The sequence below is a fragment of the Mus caroli genome, unplaced genomic scaffold, assembly GCF_978045245.1.
Source record: "Mus caroli unplaced genomic scaffold, Mus_caroli_1 scaffold_13, whole genome shotgun sequence".
Taxonomy (NCBI): Eukaryota; Metazoa; Chordata; class Mammalia; order Rodentia; family Muridae; genus Mus; species Mus caroli.
In genome coordinates, this window is record NW_028227268.1 from 42,393,856 (window position 1) to 42,411,842 (window position 17,987).

General features: G+C 40.9%; 1 protein-coding gene across 7 annotated transcripts in view; it reads right to left on the reverse strand.

The window, feature by feature from the left end:
- The window catches only part of Rhot1 (ras homolog family member T1), a 63,081-nt gene that overhangs the window by 13,143 nt on the left and 31,951 nt on the right, over window positions 1-17,987 (reverse strand). For all 7 annotated transcript variants that reach the window (XM_029483401.2, XM_029483400.2, XM_021175386.3 and 4 more), the window contains exons 9-17: window positions 15,049-15,147; window positions 14,486-14,594; window positions 13,665-13,785; window positions 8,118-8,202; window positions 7,382-7,527; window positions 5,630-5,730; window positions 3,853-3,983; window positions 3,062-3,145; window positions 1,150-1,269 (exon numbers count right to left, since the gene is read on the reverse strand). In XM_029483401.2, coding sequence (XP_029339261.1) covers window positions 1,150-1,269; window positions 3,062-3,145; window positions 3,853-3,983; window positions 5,630-5,730; window positions 7,382-7,527; window positions 8,118-8,202; window positions 13,665-13,785; window positions 14,486-14,594; window positions 15,049-15,147 — 996 coding nt within the window. The remainder of the gene's footprint in view (window positions 1-1,149; window positions 1,270-3,061; window positions 3,146-3,852; window positions 3,984-5,629; window positions 5,731-7,381; window positions 7,528-8,117; window positions 8,203-13,664; window positions 13,786-14,485; window positions 14,595-15,048; window positions 15,148-17,987) is intronic.

Here is a 17,987-nt window from a genome sequence, read left to right on the forward strand (position 1 = left end):
TTGTTTATTTATTTCATGTGCATGAGTACACTGTCTCTGTCTTCAGACACACCAGAAGAGTGAGTGCATCGGGTCCCATTACAGATGTTGTGAGCCACCATGTGGTTGCTGGGAATTGAACTCAGGACGTCTGGAAGAGCAGTCAGTGCTCTTAACCGCTGAGCCATCTCTCCAGCCCCAATAGCTGTAATTTCTAACAGTTAAAATATGTACCTATCTTCTATAATAAAAAGTATCATTTTCATTATATTGCCTCTAATGTTTTAACACATACATTTATATTTATACAACTACAGCTATGCTGGATCCAGCATTTAAAAACATAAGGCTATATCATCTCTGTACTTCAGGATCTAAACCATTGCTTTCAGCATTTGCTTATTATCTTACTAGATATTCATCCTTTCTAGAAAACTATTCTTCAACTGTTAGATGCCTGAATTTTCTGAGAGTTTTTTTTTGTTGTTGGTGGTGTTTTTTTGTTTGTTTGGTTGGTTTTTTTTTTTGTTTTGTTTTTTCGAGACAGGGTTTCTCTGTGTAGCCCTGGCTGTCCTGGAACTCACTTTGTAGACCAGGCTGGCCTCAAACTCAGAAATCCGCTTGCCTCTGCCTCCCAAGTGCTGGGCTGAAAGGTGTGCGCCACCATGCCCGGCCTGAGTTTTTGATGTTAAAAACAATGCTACAATAAATCTTTTTATACCTAGCGCTTTTTCCTCCTATTGACTCTTATTAATAACGTGAATGCTACACCTTGCAAGCCCCTAGTTCCTTCCCTTCTCTGGCTGCCATTCTTTGGGTAACTGGCACTATATGTGCTCTATTTCCACTGCTAACAGCCAAGAAGTCCTTCCAGTAATGCAAAGTCACAGGTACATAAGAGCATGTTACTGCTCTGACCGGGGCTCGGTTAGTGTGGAATGAAATTAGGAGCTTCAGAGATAGGGGACATAGCTGCATATATATATATATATATATATATATATATATATATATATATATGTACGCTGTTGGTTTTAGATTTTTAGATGCATATATTTTGAAAACAACTCTGCAGTCTATATTCTTTTACTTTCTGACTAGGAAACACCACACTGGAGATCCTTCAAACTGTATACAAAGTTATAATTAGTCATGGGCATAAGAACAAACCTTAAAAATCCTGGCACAGTATTCAAAGGATTTGGGATTGGTGACATCATATACCAGGCATACAACATCACAGATGGTCTCAGCCTCAGTTAGAAATTCCGACTCTGAGATATCGTGCAGCTTGTAAAATAAAAAGATTATGGGAAACCAAAAATGGTGATATTTATATAAAAGTAACTTGACAAATTATGAGAGCATGCATAGTCCAAAACACAATGATTTACAAAGAACATAAGAATATTAATAGTCAGCAATGTCTACTGAGTACAAATATTTAACACTACACAAGACAAACAATATTCAACTCTTATCAGACAGAGTAAAATATAACATCATAAAATGTCTAACATTTGTTCAATGTGATTAACTGAGAAACTATCTCTGAGAAAAACAAAGTATGGATTTTTTTGTTTTGTTTTCGATTCTTGAGACAGGGTTTCTCTGTGTAGTCCTGGCTGTCCTGGAACTTGCTCCATTCCAGGCTGGCCTCAAACTCACAGAGATCCACTTGCCTCTGCCTCCCAAGTGCTGGAATTAACGGTGTAAGCCACCACTGCCCTGTTGGTTAGAAATGTTGTCTTATGAGAAAGCACCTTCCTGAAGTCACAGAGGTAATCTATTTTGAACCAAGTCTGAAATGGAATTCACAGCATCCAAGAAAAGCACAGAACCTTTCTACTATAATTCGCTGATAGGTTTTCCCCTTTTCATATTCATGTATATTTCCATACTCCTCCCTGATGAACATATAAACTTGATCAGATTACAGATAAACTACCAAGCACCGGCACTGGCTTCATACTTTTGCTAGCCAATGACATTAGAATTTAAAAATAATATTTTGAAGCAATTAGTTTGTTTGTCTTTATTTTGGTTTTTAGTGACAGTGTTTCTTTGTGTAGCCCTGGCTGTCCTGTAGACCAGCTGGCCTTGAACTCAGAAATCTGCCTGCCTCTGCCTCCCGGGTGCTGGGATTAAAGGCATGCGCCACCACTGCCTGGCATGTTTTTTTTTTTTTTTTAATTTATTAGCACAGAAGGCACATGTGTGCTGCATGTGTGTGAAGATCAGAGAATACCTCTGTGAAGCTGGTTTTCCCCTCCATCTTTATGTAGGTTCACAGATCAAATCAGACCTTAGGTTTTGTGGCAAGTACTGATGCCATTTCACTAACAGTGACTTAAAAAAACAAAAACAAAACAAAACAAAAAAAAACACTCAGGAGGCAAATGCAGGTGGAGCTCTCTGAGCTTGAGGCCAGTCTGGTCTACAAAGTGAGTTCCAGGCCAGCCAAGGTTGCAAAGTGAGCCCCCATATATATGTTAAAAAAAAAAAGAAGAACAGAAAGATGTGTGTGTGTACAGGTGTGTGTGAGAGAGAGAGAGAGAGAGAGAGAGAGAGACTGTGACTGTGAACTGCTTGATGTGGGTGGGTGCTGGACTCTAACTTGAATCCTCTGCAGGAGTAGTACACGTGCTAACTGCTGAGGTATCTCTCTAGCCCTGCAACAGTACATTTCTTTTCTTCTTAAATATTTTACCTATTTATATATAAAATGTATATGAGGACACTGTAGCTGTCTTCAGACACACCAGAAGAGGGCATTGGGTCCCATTACAGATGGTTGTGAGCCACCATGTTGATGTTGGGAATTGAACTAAGGATTTCTCTTAACCACTAAGCCATCTCTCAGCCCCGTCTGGGTTTCTTATTATGGGGTAGCTAATATACAATTAGGTGCACAAACAGACTAATCACAGAGAATCAGTGGAGTTAACATTCCAAAGAGTAAACCTAGTGAAAGGTAACACCCACATTCAGCATAACAACCATGAAATGAAAGCTAGTTAGTTTTAAACTAATTTAACAATGTACGAAATGCTTTAAGTCTTTGTACCATAGAAGATCTTACCAACAAGTATTTCTCTTGTCCATATACATAGACAGTGTTAATTGCATAATAGGACTTATGATCATCACGAATTTTCTTCTGCCTCTAAAAACAAAACCAAAAATCTAAATGTTTATAATAAAATATTAAAGTGACCTCTTTTCATCAGCACATACCTTTGTTCATGTGTTGGTGTGTTATACACAAAAAGACATTCATCCCTCTCCCTATTGCTATTTATGAGTAAAAACAGGATACTGCTTTTCTATCCTTAGTTCTGAGGGTATTGGGCTGAAGGTGTACTTCTATTGCATAAAGTAAAAGCAATAGCTGAAGAGGAAGTAGAGAGGATGAGTGAGCAGATATTCTGGAGCCTTCTGCTGGCAATTCTCATAGTCCACTTTGGCCTCACCCGAGAGCCATCTGTAAACAGTATTAGTCTTCTTAGTCACGGAAATAGTCAGAACTAGGCCTCAGCACTCATTTGCTATATGAACGTCACGTCACAGCCAGACTACAGAATCTAAACTATAACAATAGGTAGACCCAGGACTTGGAGTCTGAGACCAGCCTTGGATATGCAGCCAGTTCCAGGCCAGCCTGAGATTCTGTTTTAACACAGTACCCCAATCCGGTTAAGTATCTATCTTGCTTCACTGGTGTTATCTTTTGGAAAATCAGTGTTTAGATAGGGATTAAATGACTGTACATCATGACTTCTAATAACTACCTGAAAAAATAATGCCTATGAAATGTTTGAAAACATTACTATAAATGTTTGTTAGAAGACATTACATACTGATAATCCTCACCATTAGGTTTCTTCCAAGGAGAGACTGAAGAACTCCGGTTTTCCCACAGCCTTTCACTCCAATTACATTACACCTGAACACATTTCTTTGAGTTTGTTTTTTCTGCAGGTCAATCTTTTTATCCCTTGTTACTAAAGAGCAAAACAAACAACAGGAACATGAACCACGAAGGCTTACTCACTATACTTCCATTCCATCATCTATAAAATCGGGTATTGCTTCATCTCACTTTTAGGAAGTGTCTGATATACAAGCTGGGCGGTAGTGGTGCTCACCTCTAATCCCAGCACATGGGAGGCAAAGGCAGGTGGATCTCTGACTTAGTTCCAGTACAGCCAGAGTTCCAGTACACAGAGAAACTCTTTCTCAAAAACAAAAACAATAACAAAACCCAAACAAACAAAAAAAAAACCAAAACAAAACTGTGCAATCAGCACAATGAGGTACCATATCTGTCTTTCTTTTGGGGAGTGGGGTGGAGAGTTTCTGAGGCGGGATTTCCTGTCACCTAGACTGGCCTCCACGCTCTCCTAGCTGACAATGACCTCGTTCTCACTTTCATCACTGGAGCACTGGGGAGCAGCAGAACAGAAGCAAAGGCTCTGTCCCCTTTGATAAATTTGAAAAATTGTCAAATCATAAAAAGCAAAACAAAGACAGACATAGAATAAGATGATCTTATCTTTGTAACCTTTGAAATGATTTCTTTTTCTGGCCTCTGGATAGCTTTGTTCACATTTCTGAATCCTTTTAAAACATTATATTGGCATGTATTAACTCTTACAGGAACAGGTCTCCTTTCCCACATGTATACGGTGCACTGTAATGGCCTTCATCTCCTCCACATTACTCTCTCGTTCCTTTCCCACTCCCACTGATCCCCCTTCTCCTTTCCAACAAGTCTTTCATGTTTGTTTGTTTGTTTAATTTCATGTGCATTGGTGCTTTGCCTGCATGTATGTCTGTGTGAGGATGTCAGATCCCCTGAAACTGGAGTTGCATATAGCTGTGAGCTGTCATGTGGATGCTGGGAATTGAAGCCAGGTCCTCTGAAGAGCAGAGAGTTCTCTTAACCGTGGAGTCATCTCTCCAGCCCCATTTTTGTGCCTTTTTACTGATCCATTAGTGTTGCTTACAAGAGCATGAGGGGTTATTTACAGGAATAGGTATCTAATCACTTACCAGGGGCTATACCACTGAAGAAAATGTCTTCCTTCCCCAGCACCATTAACTACCTATACATCCTCGAGTGAGGTGAGACCCTGTAAGCCCCTGAGGTAGACTGTACCAACCATGTACAGGTCCTGTATAAGTAATCATAGCTATTGTGCTGTTTTGCTTTGTTTTTTAATTAAAAAAATGATTTGTGTGTGAGTGTGTCAGGCCTGCACATACGTGAGTGCCTGGAGCCCGTGGGGGTCAGAAGAGTGTGCTGGATCTCCAGGAACAGTTACAGATGGCTGTAAGCTACTACATAGATGCTGAGAACCTAACACGGGCACTCTGAAAGAACAGCCAGAGCTCGTAACTGCTGAGCCATCTGCCCAGCCCTATTTTTTGTTTTGAGAGAGGGGTCTTATAACATTGCTGGAGAATGACCTTGAACTGCTGCTGGCATTACAGGCATGCACCACCATTCCCAGTTCAAGGAGCACTAGGGATGAGACCCAGTGCCTCATGCACACTAGGCAAACACTACCAACTGAGCTACACTCCCTTCCCCCCAAAACTTGAGGTAAAAAAAAGTTCCTAGGCTGAATAGCATCCATTAGCTTACCTGTAATGGCCGAAGCTTGAGACTCTTGTTCTGTCAGTATGGAATAGCCTAGATATCCCAAATACTCCAGGCAACGCTGCACATCTAAGTAGGTGGTGAGCCTAAAACCAGGAAGTTACAAGGCTTAGGTCCTAATGAACTTTCACAGAAAAAAATTCCAAAAACTAAAACAAAAGCAAGCCCCACCCACGAGATCAGATAGAGCTTGTCAGGCTGCGTTACTTTCTATGTGTCCAATGATTCTTTGTGTCTGCATGCACATAAGTGTAAAGGTGGGCGTGCACATGCGTGCCAGACGATAATCTTTGGTATCTTTCCTCAGGAGCTGTGTACCTCATATTTGAGAAACTCTCTTACTAGCCTGGAATCCTTCCAAGAAAGCTAAGCTGAGGACCAGTGAGGCTCAGGGCTACACATGCCTGTCTCTACCTTCCCTGAGGGGATGAGACATGCGTGCCATATCTGCACTTCTTTACATGAGCTCTTAGAATAAAAACTCAGGTCCTTCTAAGCACTTTACTAACTCAGCTGCATCGCCCCAGCCTCTCCAACCATACCCTTCCCCACACTCCATTGCTATAGCAGAGCTGGTGGCTAAGTACAGGATAATTCCTCTACTCCTTCTGCCGCAGAGAGCAAGCCTGTGCAAATGAACTTCTGCACAGATGAATGCTGGTACAACCTACGACAGGGAAATATTATATATATGCTTTCCAGGTTCACATAAGGTCCAGCACATACCAACAAGGCAAAAAGTAAGCAGATATGAAATGATTTGACAGAAAAGCAAAAAATACCCCCTGAAAATATCCAAAATTGGTCCTTCGTATGTACTTGGGGTGGGAGAGTTTGGGGTGTAGCTCAGTTGGTATAATTTTTGAGTTTGATCCCTAGCAGCACAAAAAAAAAAACCAAACAAACAACAAAAGAACAAGAACAGGCATGAAATCCCAGGTCTTTGAGGGTTAATAAGATTTCAAGGTCACTGTCAGCTACATAATCAGTTCCAGGCCAGCATAGTATATGTGAGACCTGGATGTAGAAAATGGAGATAGGGCTGGAGAGATGGCTTAGCTACCAAAGGCTAGGCTCACAACAACAACAACAAAACAAGAAAAGGGAGAGAGTGGGGAGGGAGGAAGGAGATGGATAGAGAGGGAGAGCTGGTGGAGAAGAGGAAGAGAACAGAGGAAATGTTGAAAAAGTCAGCCTCAGGGATCTTTCCTTGGGGTGGAGCCTGTTTTCTTTAACACCACCTCTACCACCTCTCTGGAAAATGAAATTTTCCTCAGCAATGCTAAAGTAATGCTGACATCATGTAAAAACAGAGAATGTCTTCAATGTTCTTGGCACAATGCCAACCATGCTCTAAGTAAGTTCTAGACTCATCTTCATTAAGTTTTAGAAAATTAACTAAAAGTCATTTAAAACAACAAATGCAAACTCTAGTGCCCAGTAAAACACACTTCTTCCCGTTTGCTGAAGGACTGTGAAATATAACGACAGTCCCAACTTTCTTAATCAAACAAAGAGTACACAAGTAGTTTCATTCTGACGTAACGTTACTATCTCCTACGACATCACCAAGAAGACAGCAGCCCTCTTGACAAACTTAGAAAAATGTCCACAGCTTATCTGAGACACGCTGCTTAGAGGAAGATATGATGGAAAGATCTCCCACGTCTGACAGGCAAGCACCATAATGTAAGAGTAACTGTGACTCTAGAACAAAGAGGCGGGCTCTATACTCACGTCCACTGGGAGAGGAACCCCTGATAGGTTATCCAGCCTCTTTCATTTGTGCAAACTGTGTTATTTACATCTGGTCCCCAAGGTATGTAAGGAAAAACTTGAAATAAATCTTTAAGTTCATCAGGAGACAAAGCACAGTCTCTGTCCTAAAAACACACAAAAGAGGTAACATAACACTCACGAGCCTGACAAGTCCCCAAACAAAACCGCTCTCTCATCCAGTAAAACCATGCTTGGAGAAACTCATTCTAAAATAAGAACTCTTGCTGGCTGTGGTAGTGCATGCCTTTAATCAGAGGCAGAGGCCAGCCTACAGAGCTAATTCCAGAACAGTCAGGGCTACACAGAGAATCCCTGTCTCAAAATAAATAAATGAATTAATAAGTAAAATAAAATGAGAAACATTTTTTTTTTGTTTTGTCTGATTGTTTCCTGAATCAGTGCCGGGATTAAAGGTGTACGCTACAACCACTGGTCCTGAAATAACTTTTATAAGAACTTTTATGTTTTATTAAGACATCGCCTCACATTATAAAAGTCTTCCGGAAAACTAGACTTTTCATACTAAGAAAACAATAAAACCATTTGATTAAAAGCTTAAAGTTTGGGCGACATATCATAAACACTGAGTAGCTCAAAGGATAAAAGAAAATCATTCATAGAAAAATCCTTACTTTGTAATATTTTAGAGAATAACATAAAAACTATGTACATTGGAAAAATGCAGAAGGCTTACCAAATCATGTTTGTCAAAGGTGCTCTGGAGAAACAAATATGCATGATGATTTAATTCAGTAGTGCAATCAGGAGGTATTTTTAGCCTGTTGATGAAAAATTGTAAGAATAAATCATTAATCAAATATTAAAATTTCACTTGAGAAATTAATCTAAAAAACAGAAGCAAGTATTCCTGTGCGATAACGGCATGAACAAAGATACCTTCTCCTCAGTCACACGGACAGACTCAGGGAAAAGGCTCTGGGATGCTATGACATTCCTCACAAGAGGTACTAGGAATGGTCATTCCAAAGACACGTCAACATATTTTTCCTACGTATTAGGGCAGGTTGAACTAACAACTGTGCAAAGCACTCTGATGCTGAGATGGGATGTGGCTCAGCAGGTACAACACTTGTCTATGCACACAGCCCTCAGCTTCATTCTACCTTAGGTCTCTATATCATCCAAGCACTCAGGAGTTGGAGGCAGGAGGATCAGGCAGTCAAGGGTATCTTTTGCCTATACAACATCAGGTCCTACCTCAAAAAACAGAAGAAAAATTTAAAAGAAGCCAGGAGATGACTTAGCAGCTAAAAACACTTGCTGAGCAAGCCTGTCAACCTAAGCTTGAATCCACGAAATCATTGTTTAAAATGCCAGCTAGGTAGCTGTAACTTTAGTCCTAGCACTCAGGAAGCAGAGACAGGCAGATCTCTGAGTTTCAGGCTAGCCTGGTCTACAGAGTGAGTTTCAGGACAGCCAGGGCTACACAGAGAAATTCTGTCTCATGAAAAACTAAACAAAATAAAAAGAACAAAACAAGGGCTTGACAGATGGCTCAGCAGTTAAGAGCACTGGCTGCTCTTCCAGAGAGGACCTGGGTTCAATTCCCAGCATCCACATGGCAGCTTACAACTGTCTGTAACTCCAGTTCCAGTGGACCTGACACCCTCACACAGACATACATGAAGGCAAAACACCCAATCCCCACAAATAGTATCATATTCTCTCATATATATATATATATATATCCATCCTGTAGCTTTGTGGAACTTCACACTATTGAATTCTTAGCCTATAATATATAACACAGAGAAAGGAGGAGGAGGAGGAGCAGCAGCAGCAGCACCACCACCACCACCAGCAGCGGTCAGAACTAGGGGATGAGGAAGGCCTGAGTGCAGGGTGGACAGAAAGCTAACTGTTTTCCAGGTTTTACCTCTGTCATGGATTTTTCATTTTCTGGTGGCAGATAAGTGTATAAATATTCAAAGGTGTAAGTCACAGCTATGGGCTTAATTAATATCAGCGGCAGTACTATGAGTTGAAAAACTGAGATATTCTTTAACAAATGTCAAATGCAGTCTCTAGTGCTACAGACAAACCCAAAACTTTTATGCTTCCTACCTTAGAAGTTTTAAGATTATTTCTATTTATGAACTGCTTTAGAACTTTTATTTGTTTGTTCATTTGTTTTTACAAAAGGATGTTATTAAGACAAGGCTGGCCTGGAGCTATACAAAGCAAATCGATCCTGGATTCTGAATCCTGTCTCAGCCTCCCATGTGCTGGGATGATAGGAGTGTACCATCAGGCCTGACTAAGTTTTATTTTTAGATGCTGGTTAGTTCATGTCAACTTGACACAACTGACTTCTGTAGAGGAGAGAGAGTCAATTGGGAAAATGGCTCTAAAAGATCAAGGAGCAGGCAAGCCTGTAGAGAACTTTCTTAGTGATTGTTGGGGAGGGCCCAGTCTGTCGTGGGTCACGCCACCCCTGAGCTGGAGGTCTTGGGTATAACAGGCAAGCTGGCAAGCGGCACCCGCTCAAGTGTCAACATTAACTTCTGCTCCAGGCTTCTGCCACGCGTGAGCTCCTGTCCTGACTTCTGTTGATGAGGAACTGATGTGGAAATAAAACTTCCCTCCCCGATTGCTTTGGCCATGGTGTTCCATCACAGCAGTAGTCACCCTGAGTAATACAACCTAGCGTATGATACTTGTACTTGCTTGCAGCTACAGTATTATTAATTTATATCTGGTCCTAAACATAGTAGCATACATGTTTAATCCCAGCACTAAAGAGCAGAGACTGACAGCTCTGGATTCAAGCCTAGCCTGCTCTACACAGTGAGTTCCAGGCCAGTGCAGGCTTCATAAAAAGGAAAAAAAAATCTTACGTAGATAGAATGTATAATGATGAAAATCATAGTAATTAGCACCTCTATCTCCTCAAATACCACTCTGTCTACATGTTAGACATCTTTTCTCCAGTGGTTTTGAAATGTATATTATTAAACTCTAGTTACCTTACTATGTTATATAGAACATCAGAATCTCTTTCTTACAGCACTTTATGTTGGTGCACATTAGGAACCTCTATCTACTCAGTCTCTCCTTGTTTCCTTGTGATCAAATATTTAAGCAACCACCCCAGAGTAAGGACATTCACTAAACATAGTATCCTCAAGTTCTGTTCACCTTACTACAAATAACAAGATGCCACCCACTTTTTGGGGGCTAGAGAGATGACTCAACAGTTAACAACAGTGGCTGTTCTTAACACCACTGTTAAGTGCAGGTCCCAGCACCCGCATGGGTAAACACAACTGTCTATTACTCCAGTCCCAAGGGGTCAAATACTCTCCTTTGCCCTCGGTGGATACCAGCACACTTGTGATCCACACACATACATGCAAACATTCATGCACATGAAAAAAAAACTTAAAAAAATTATTTTGTTTTATGGCTGAATAAATATTCCCTTAAGGAATTATATTTATACAGCGCTTTAACTTTTATTTATTTATTACTATATGCGTGTATGTTGAGTGTGGGGAGGCACATGTACTAGAGGTCAAAAGACAACTATGTAGAGTCAGTTCAAGCCTTTGAACCTTATATGGATTCTAGAGTCTGAACTCAGGGAACCAGGCTTCATGAGAAACCCCTCATTTACTGAGCTTTCAGCCCCAAGTTTTAAAAACAATTTATTCACTACAAGTGGCTTTGTATTGTGGCTCTTCTGAGCAGTACTGCAGTAGACAAGTGAGCACAGGCATGCCTCCTATGATTCCAATTCTGTGACTTATGATGTCAGCAGTGGGAATCCAGGGTCATATGGTCATACAAATGTTATGGTTGGGTTTCTGCAACCCTCCGCACTGAGTTCACAAGGGATGTGCTTATGTGTGTTACTACAACACCGCATCAGAGGTCTCACTGCTCTGCATCCTTCATTACTTGCTTTCTTTTGGCTTTGTTATACTTATAGCTCCCTAATTCTAAGGAGTCATATTCAAGTGGGAAGTGAACCACAAAGGGCATTTTCAGAACAAGATATGTGTGTGTATGTGTGTGTGTGTGTGTGTGTGTGTGTGTGTGTATGCAGGTACATGTAGGGGCCAAAAGATAATGTTAGGATTCCACTAACTAGGAGTTACAAGGCAGTTATGAGCCACCTATGTAACTGCTGGGAACTGGACTCAGGCCCTCTGCAGAGGCAGCAGTTTTTAACCCCTAAGCCATCTCTCCAGGCTTCAGAAGCAACTTCTTTAAAGAGTAGTAACTAGGGGCTGAAGATGCTCTGTAGGTGACAGTGCTGGCTGCTCGTCCAGAGGATCCTGGTTTGAAACTCAACATCCATATAGTGGCTCACAACCATTTGCTGCAATTCCAATTCCAGGGGATCCAATGCCCTCTTCTAACCTCTATGGGCACCAGTCATACACATGGTGGTACACAGACATGCATTAGGCAAAAGATCCATACAAATAAAAAAAAATAAAAGTAGCAATTGGAACTGAAGAGATAACTCAGTGGGTTCAAATCCCTAGCCACCACATAAGAAGTGGGATGTTGTAACATAAGAAACTATAACCGCAGGCTGAAGAGATGGCCCAGCAGTTAAGAACACTGACTGCTCTTCCAGAGGACCTGAGTTCAATTCCCAGCAGCCAACCACATGGTGGGCTCACAACTATCTGTAATGGGATCTGATGCCCTCTTCTGGTGTGTCTGAGGACAGCTACAGTGTACTTGTATATAAGGAAGGAAGGAAGGAAGGAAGGAAGGAAGGAAGGAAGGAAGGAAGGAAGGAAGGAAGGAAGGAACTGTAACCCAAGTGCTGGGGTGGAGTGGGGTGGGCTGCAGAGAGGAATATCAAGGGGCTTGCTGGCTTGCCAGACTTGCTCCAGGTTCACTCAGAAACCATGTCTCAAAAGAATGAGTAGCAGACTGATGGAGCAGGACACCCAGTGTCCTCTTCTGGCCTCACACTCACATGAGCAGAGGCCCCCACAGAAATAACCAGTCTCCTGCAGAATGTATCCATCCACGCAAATAGTATAGGAAAGAGAACTATGTGAAGGGTTCCAGGATAAACTCATTCATTCAGTATGTATGTATGAAATACTGTGTTAAACTTTAGCCAACATTCAGTTCCTTAAGTTTCAACCTAGGACATATTAATAATAGACCAAAAATCTGATCAGAAAAATAATCTGGCTCCTTGACAATGGAGGGTAGAAGAGTTTTTTCTGAATCATTACACAGAGAGCTGGAGGTACAATTCCTAGACAAAGAGATGGTACCTGGATGGTAATATAAAACTAAAAGGTAAGGAGGAAAGGCCAGAAGATGCCAAGACTCAATTATGCAAGCCACAATTCCTGAGAGAAAAAAAGAGGCACCCAGGAGCAGACAGTCTCTCCTGGGAGAGCATCGCTGAGCATCACATTTAAACACGTAAGACTCAAACAGCATTACTAAAGGAAAATAACTACGCATACCTCAGTTCTTTAGAGAAAAAAAATACTTGATGCAAACTGAAAACAAGCCATGAAAGTGAGAGGAAGCAATTATAAAGGAGGAAAATGTTAAGAAACATTTTCTCATCTCGTAACTCTAAAACTGTGATTACCTGGTATCTTTTTTAACTCTACCCTCAATCAAAGTTTTTAAAAGGGTTAGTAAAATTGGGTATAGTGGCACAAATCTGTAATTTCAACACTTGGAAAACAGAGGCAGACAGATCTCTGTGAGTTCAAGGCTGGCCTGTTCCATACAGTAAGAAACCTGCCTTAAAACAACAAAAAAATTCAACTAAGGAAATAAATAGTGTTTCTGCTATATTAAGTACTGGCTTTCAACTGTGGATGATTTTGCTCATGAGAGGACATTTTTACTCATCACAAGTAAAAGAGGAGCGCTGCTGTCACTGAAGGATCTGCTCACCACCCTGTAGTGGGGAGGACAGACAATATCCACAATAAAGAATTCTCTAGCCTGGCAGTGTTGGTGCACACCTTTAATCCCAGCACTCAGTGAGGCAGAGGCAGGCGGATCTCTATGAGTTCCAGGCCAGCCTGGTCTACAGAGTGAGTTCCAAATCAGCCAGAGCTACACAATAGACAGACTCAAAAGTTCAGAGTGCCAAAGTTGAGAAACTACCTATAATTTTAAATTAGTCATGAGACACTTAAAAATAAGCATATATTAAATAAAACACTGTAAAGTGAAATAACTTAGAAAGTAAAATCAATGAGAACGCTGAGGTACATACAGGGGGAATAAATACTCAGGCGTCAGATCCAGGTCATCGTCATAACCAAATCGTCGGAGCACAGTCCAAGTAGTCTCATGCCTCCCCCTCTGGATAAAAAGTGTATGTAAAAAGAGAAAACCTGAAATAAAGTAAATCAGTAAATACAGTTGATGTGAACACTGCAGCTGTGCCTGCCAGGGAGAAAAGCAAACGACGGGAGCTAGGACTGTGAGAACTGGTGCACTAGATTCACAGACAGCAAAAGTCCCTGGGGTCTAAAGAGAACTCATTCCAGACTCACTTTCCATAAACACCCAGCTCAGCAAGAGCAGGCAATGGACAAAGGGACAGAGTTATACCCCAAGGGACAGACTGAAAATGAGGATAGTGGACAAATCTCCTGGCTTACTTCTATAATGAAAAATTCTAGGTTCTTAGTTCATATTTTTATTACACCATGACTCAGCAACATACTCAACAAGGAACACTAAAATTGGTAAATCTGACTCATATTTACAGTCTCTCAGAGTAATTTTTGTCAAAAGATTGCTTATGAGTACTAAGACGTTTGTTACATGTCTCTCTTTCCCTCATATAGATCTCTGTGTATCTGATCTAGCCAGTTTCCCTCCTGTACTTTACAATGATAGTAAGATAATATTCTCTCACCAATATTAACATTTCCTTAATGTGTAAGTAATGCTATTTGATAATATTAAGGCTGAGGGGTGGGGAGTAGGCTAGAAATACCCCTGAGTGACAGAATGCTTGCTTTGCCTGAGTAAGGGCCTGGGCTCCCAGCCCCCCGGGGAGGAAGTGATGAAAAACACCAGCCCTACCTCTGAGCGTCAGCCCACTGTCAGCCACACCGTCACTTAAGTGCTTTCTAACCACATTCTTGACATCTTCCAGCGCTTGCGGAGCTAAAGGAGTGTTGAAACAAATTCTCTAGCAAAAACATAAAATAAAATGCATGTAAAAACAAACCAGAATGTAAATCCACAAAGAATATAAAACACTGATAATCTACAAAATCAAAGACCAACAACCAAAAGAAACAAGTTAGTGCCACCCCCATTTCCTATTATTTAAGTGAAGTGTGTTATACTCAAGAAAGAAACCGGCAGCACTCTGAGTTCTGTTCCAGAAACACAGAGATCTTTGTGTGGTCACATAATACAAACCCCAGAAAGCAAAGAGATTTAGAGTTCGCCATTCTTCATACACCCACTGAGTACCATGACATCAAAATTATCAAAGTCTCCATTCCTAGGAATAAGAGGCTTTTTATATCTTGGGATTTACGAGTTGGATGTGATAGTTTTACAGAGAAGAGAACAGGCTGCTTAGTGGCTGTTGGTGATGAAACTGAGAATTCTGAATCTGAGGTGAAAGCAGCTACCTGAAAGAAGTTGAGCTCAGCATCGTTCAGAGTGCCGTCATTATCCTGATCAGAGATTTTAAATATACGAGTGAGGGCCTTTATACAAGCCGGTTTCATCTATACAAGGAGAAATGAAACAAAAGAAGTTTTAAAAATACAATTGTTACAAACAACATTAAGAAAACTTCTGATAGTTTTTACTTTACACCAAAAACTGGTAACAAGAAAAGATGAACTAAAGCAAAGCCATGTACATTTTGTTTAGTACAGAGTCTGAACGTGTAGGTTGCTACTCAAAGCATTCCATGACTATGTCATCTCCTCAATCCTTTCCAACTTCTGTTCTCATCTTGTGTGCGAGCCATGGTGCTTACACGTGGAAGTCAGAGGACAACCCTGGCTGTCAGGCCTCATTCTTTACCTTCTTTAAGACAGGTAGGAGCCTGCTTACGGGGATTCTCCTGCCTTTGCTTTCCATCCTGACAGAGGAGCAGGAGGATTAGAGACAGGCTTCATGTGAGTCCTGAGGCTATGGACTCAGACCCTCACACTGGTGCAGCAGACACTTTACCCCAGCAGCCTTGCCTGACTTTATATTGAGCCAGGGTCTTGCTTATTTGCCCAAGCTTTGCCTCCCAAGTAACTGGGATTGCACACCTGCCCCAGCAGGGCCAGCAAGGCCCATGACTTTTATTGTAATCAATCAATCAATCTCTCTCTCTCTCTCTGTCTCTCGCGCGCGCACACACATACACATATGCGCTGGACATCAAACCCAGGGCTTCAAACCCAGGGCTTCCTACTAAGTAAGCACTGAGTCATAATCTCAGCTCAAGGAACTCAATACTTTGATTTATTCTATGCATATGTTAAAGAGCAGCATAAATGAAATTATTCACAAATAAGTTACAAAAAAAATCACTAGTTAGTAAGTATATGACTTTTACTAACTTGCTATTGTAAGATTATTTACATTTTGAAAGTGATTCTTGTCTTTTGAGATTTGCAAAACATATAAGTAATAGTGACAGAATTTTATTTTGGCAACCTTCTTAATTATGGTAGGCTATATGAAGGACAGACTATCTGGCTACCTAGGATTAAGGTTCCCAGGGCTCGTGAGACACCTCAATCAGTACTTTCAGCAGAAGCATGAGGACCTGGGTTCAAATCCACAGAAGTCACATAAAAGCCTTGCACAATGACCCATGCATGAGAACATAGTGCTAGAGATAAGCAGATCCCTAGGCATGTTGGCCAACCAGTCTTGATGAAACAGCAAACTGTTTACTGAGAGAGCCTGTCTCAATAAGTATGATGGAAAAGCAATTAAGGAAAGACATGCTGACGTTAATCTCTGGTCACACACACACACCCCACAAAGATCCACAGGCTTCTACTAGGTATCATTGCCAATAATACTTGAAAGGAAGAAAGGAAGGAAGGAAGGAAGGAAGGAAGGAAGGAAGGAAGGAAGAAAGAAAGAAAGAAAGAAAGAAAGAAAGAAAGAAAGAAAGAAAGAAAGAAAGAAAGAGAGAGAGATAGAAAGGGAGGGAGGGAGGGAGGGAGATAGGAAGGAAGGAAGGAAGGAAGGAAGGAAGGAAGGAAGGAAGGAAGGAAGGAAGAAAGGAAGGAAGACAGACAGACAAGACTTCTGGAGACCTTGATGTAGCACAGTGGTAGAATGCTCAGGTAGCATGCCTGAAGCTATGGGTTCAATCACCAACACTGTACAGGGGGAAAAAATAACACAAAAGATATTTATTTATTCATTTTTTAGATACAGGATTCTTCTATGTCTCCCTGGCTGTCCTAGAATCTGCTATGTAGACCAGGCTGGCTTTGAACTCATGGAGATCCAACTGCGTCTGCCTTCCAAGAGCTGGGATTAAAGGAGTGAACCATGACACATGGCAGAAAGATTTTTGAAGTTTATTTAATCTCGAAGGTAAACTCATTCATATCATTCCCTACCCCAACCCCTCGCTCAGTAAGAGTGTATCATATTCAATGCAAACTGCAATAATCTCTTTAAGGTCATTTTCTGTATAGTACTGTCATAAAGACTGCTTATTGTGTTTTACCTTTGGTTTCTGGAGGTTGAATCAGAGAAAAATCAGATGACATGGTAAAAAACATATTCATTAATTTATAATGTCATTCCTATGACCACCCAGAACAAAATGGTAACTACAGTTGTGAACATAATACCAAACTAAATGGCAGAGTTTTGGGCTTGCAAAATATCTCAGCAGTAGGATGCTGCCCATAAGCCTAATGGATGGAGTTAGACCATTAGGACTGACATGGTAAAAGAGAACCAACTCCCAAAAGTTATCCTCTAACTTCTACACTCACCCACATACAGACGAGAGACACACACACACAAACACACACACACTTGTGTGCATACAAACAAATAAATGGGGGGGAATTATTTTTAAAATAATGGGTTTTTTAATTGTTTTTACTTGTATATTTGTCTGTGTGCAGGCATATGCACGTGAGTATGGGTGCTGGATCCCCTGGCGCACAGTTACAGGCAGCTGTGAGACACTACAGGAGGGACCTGGGAACTGAGCTCTGGTCCAATAAAGAAGTAATATGTGCTCTTAACCTCTCAGCTACCTCTCCAGCCCCCAAAAGAAAAATTCTTAAGAAAAAAATAGATTAAAAATGTTTTAAAAGGAAATACCTTTCTTAATTTTTGCTTTGTTTTGTTTTAAATGACCTCTCTGGGAGAGCTACTTGATACATTCAGACAGTTTTAACAAGATTAGAAAAAAATGAGAAAAATAAGTCAACTAGAGAATATTGGCTAAAGCTTCTTTTGTGAGGCTATCAAGTGGACTATAAAGATTACATTGTTATATTCTGTTGTCCTTTTGGAAAAGCATGAGGTCCTGACTTCAATCCCCAGCACCCATGTAAAAGCTGGCCACTAGAACTGGAGCCTG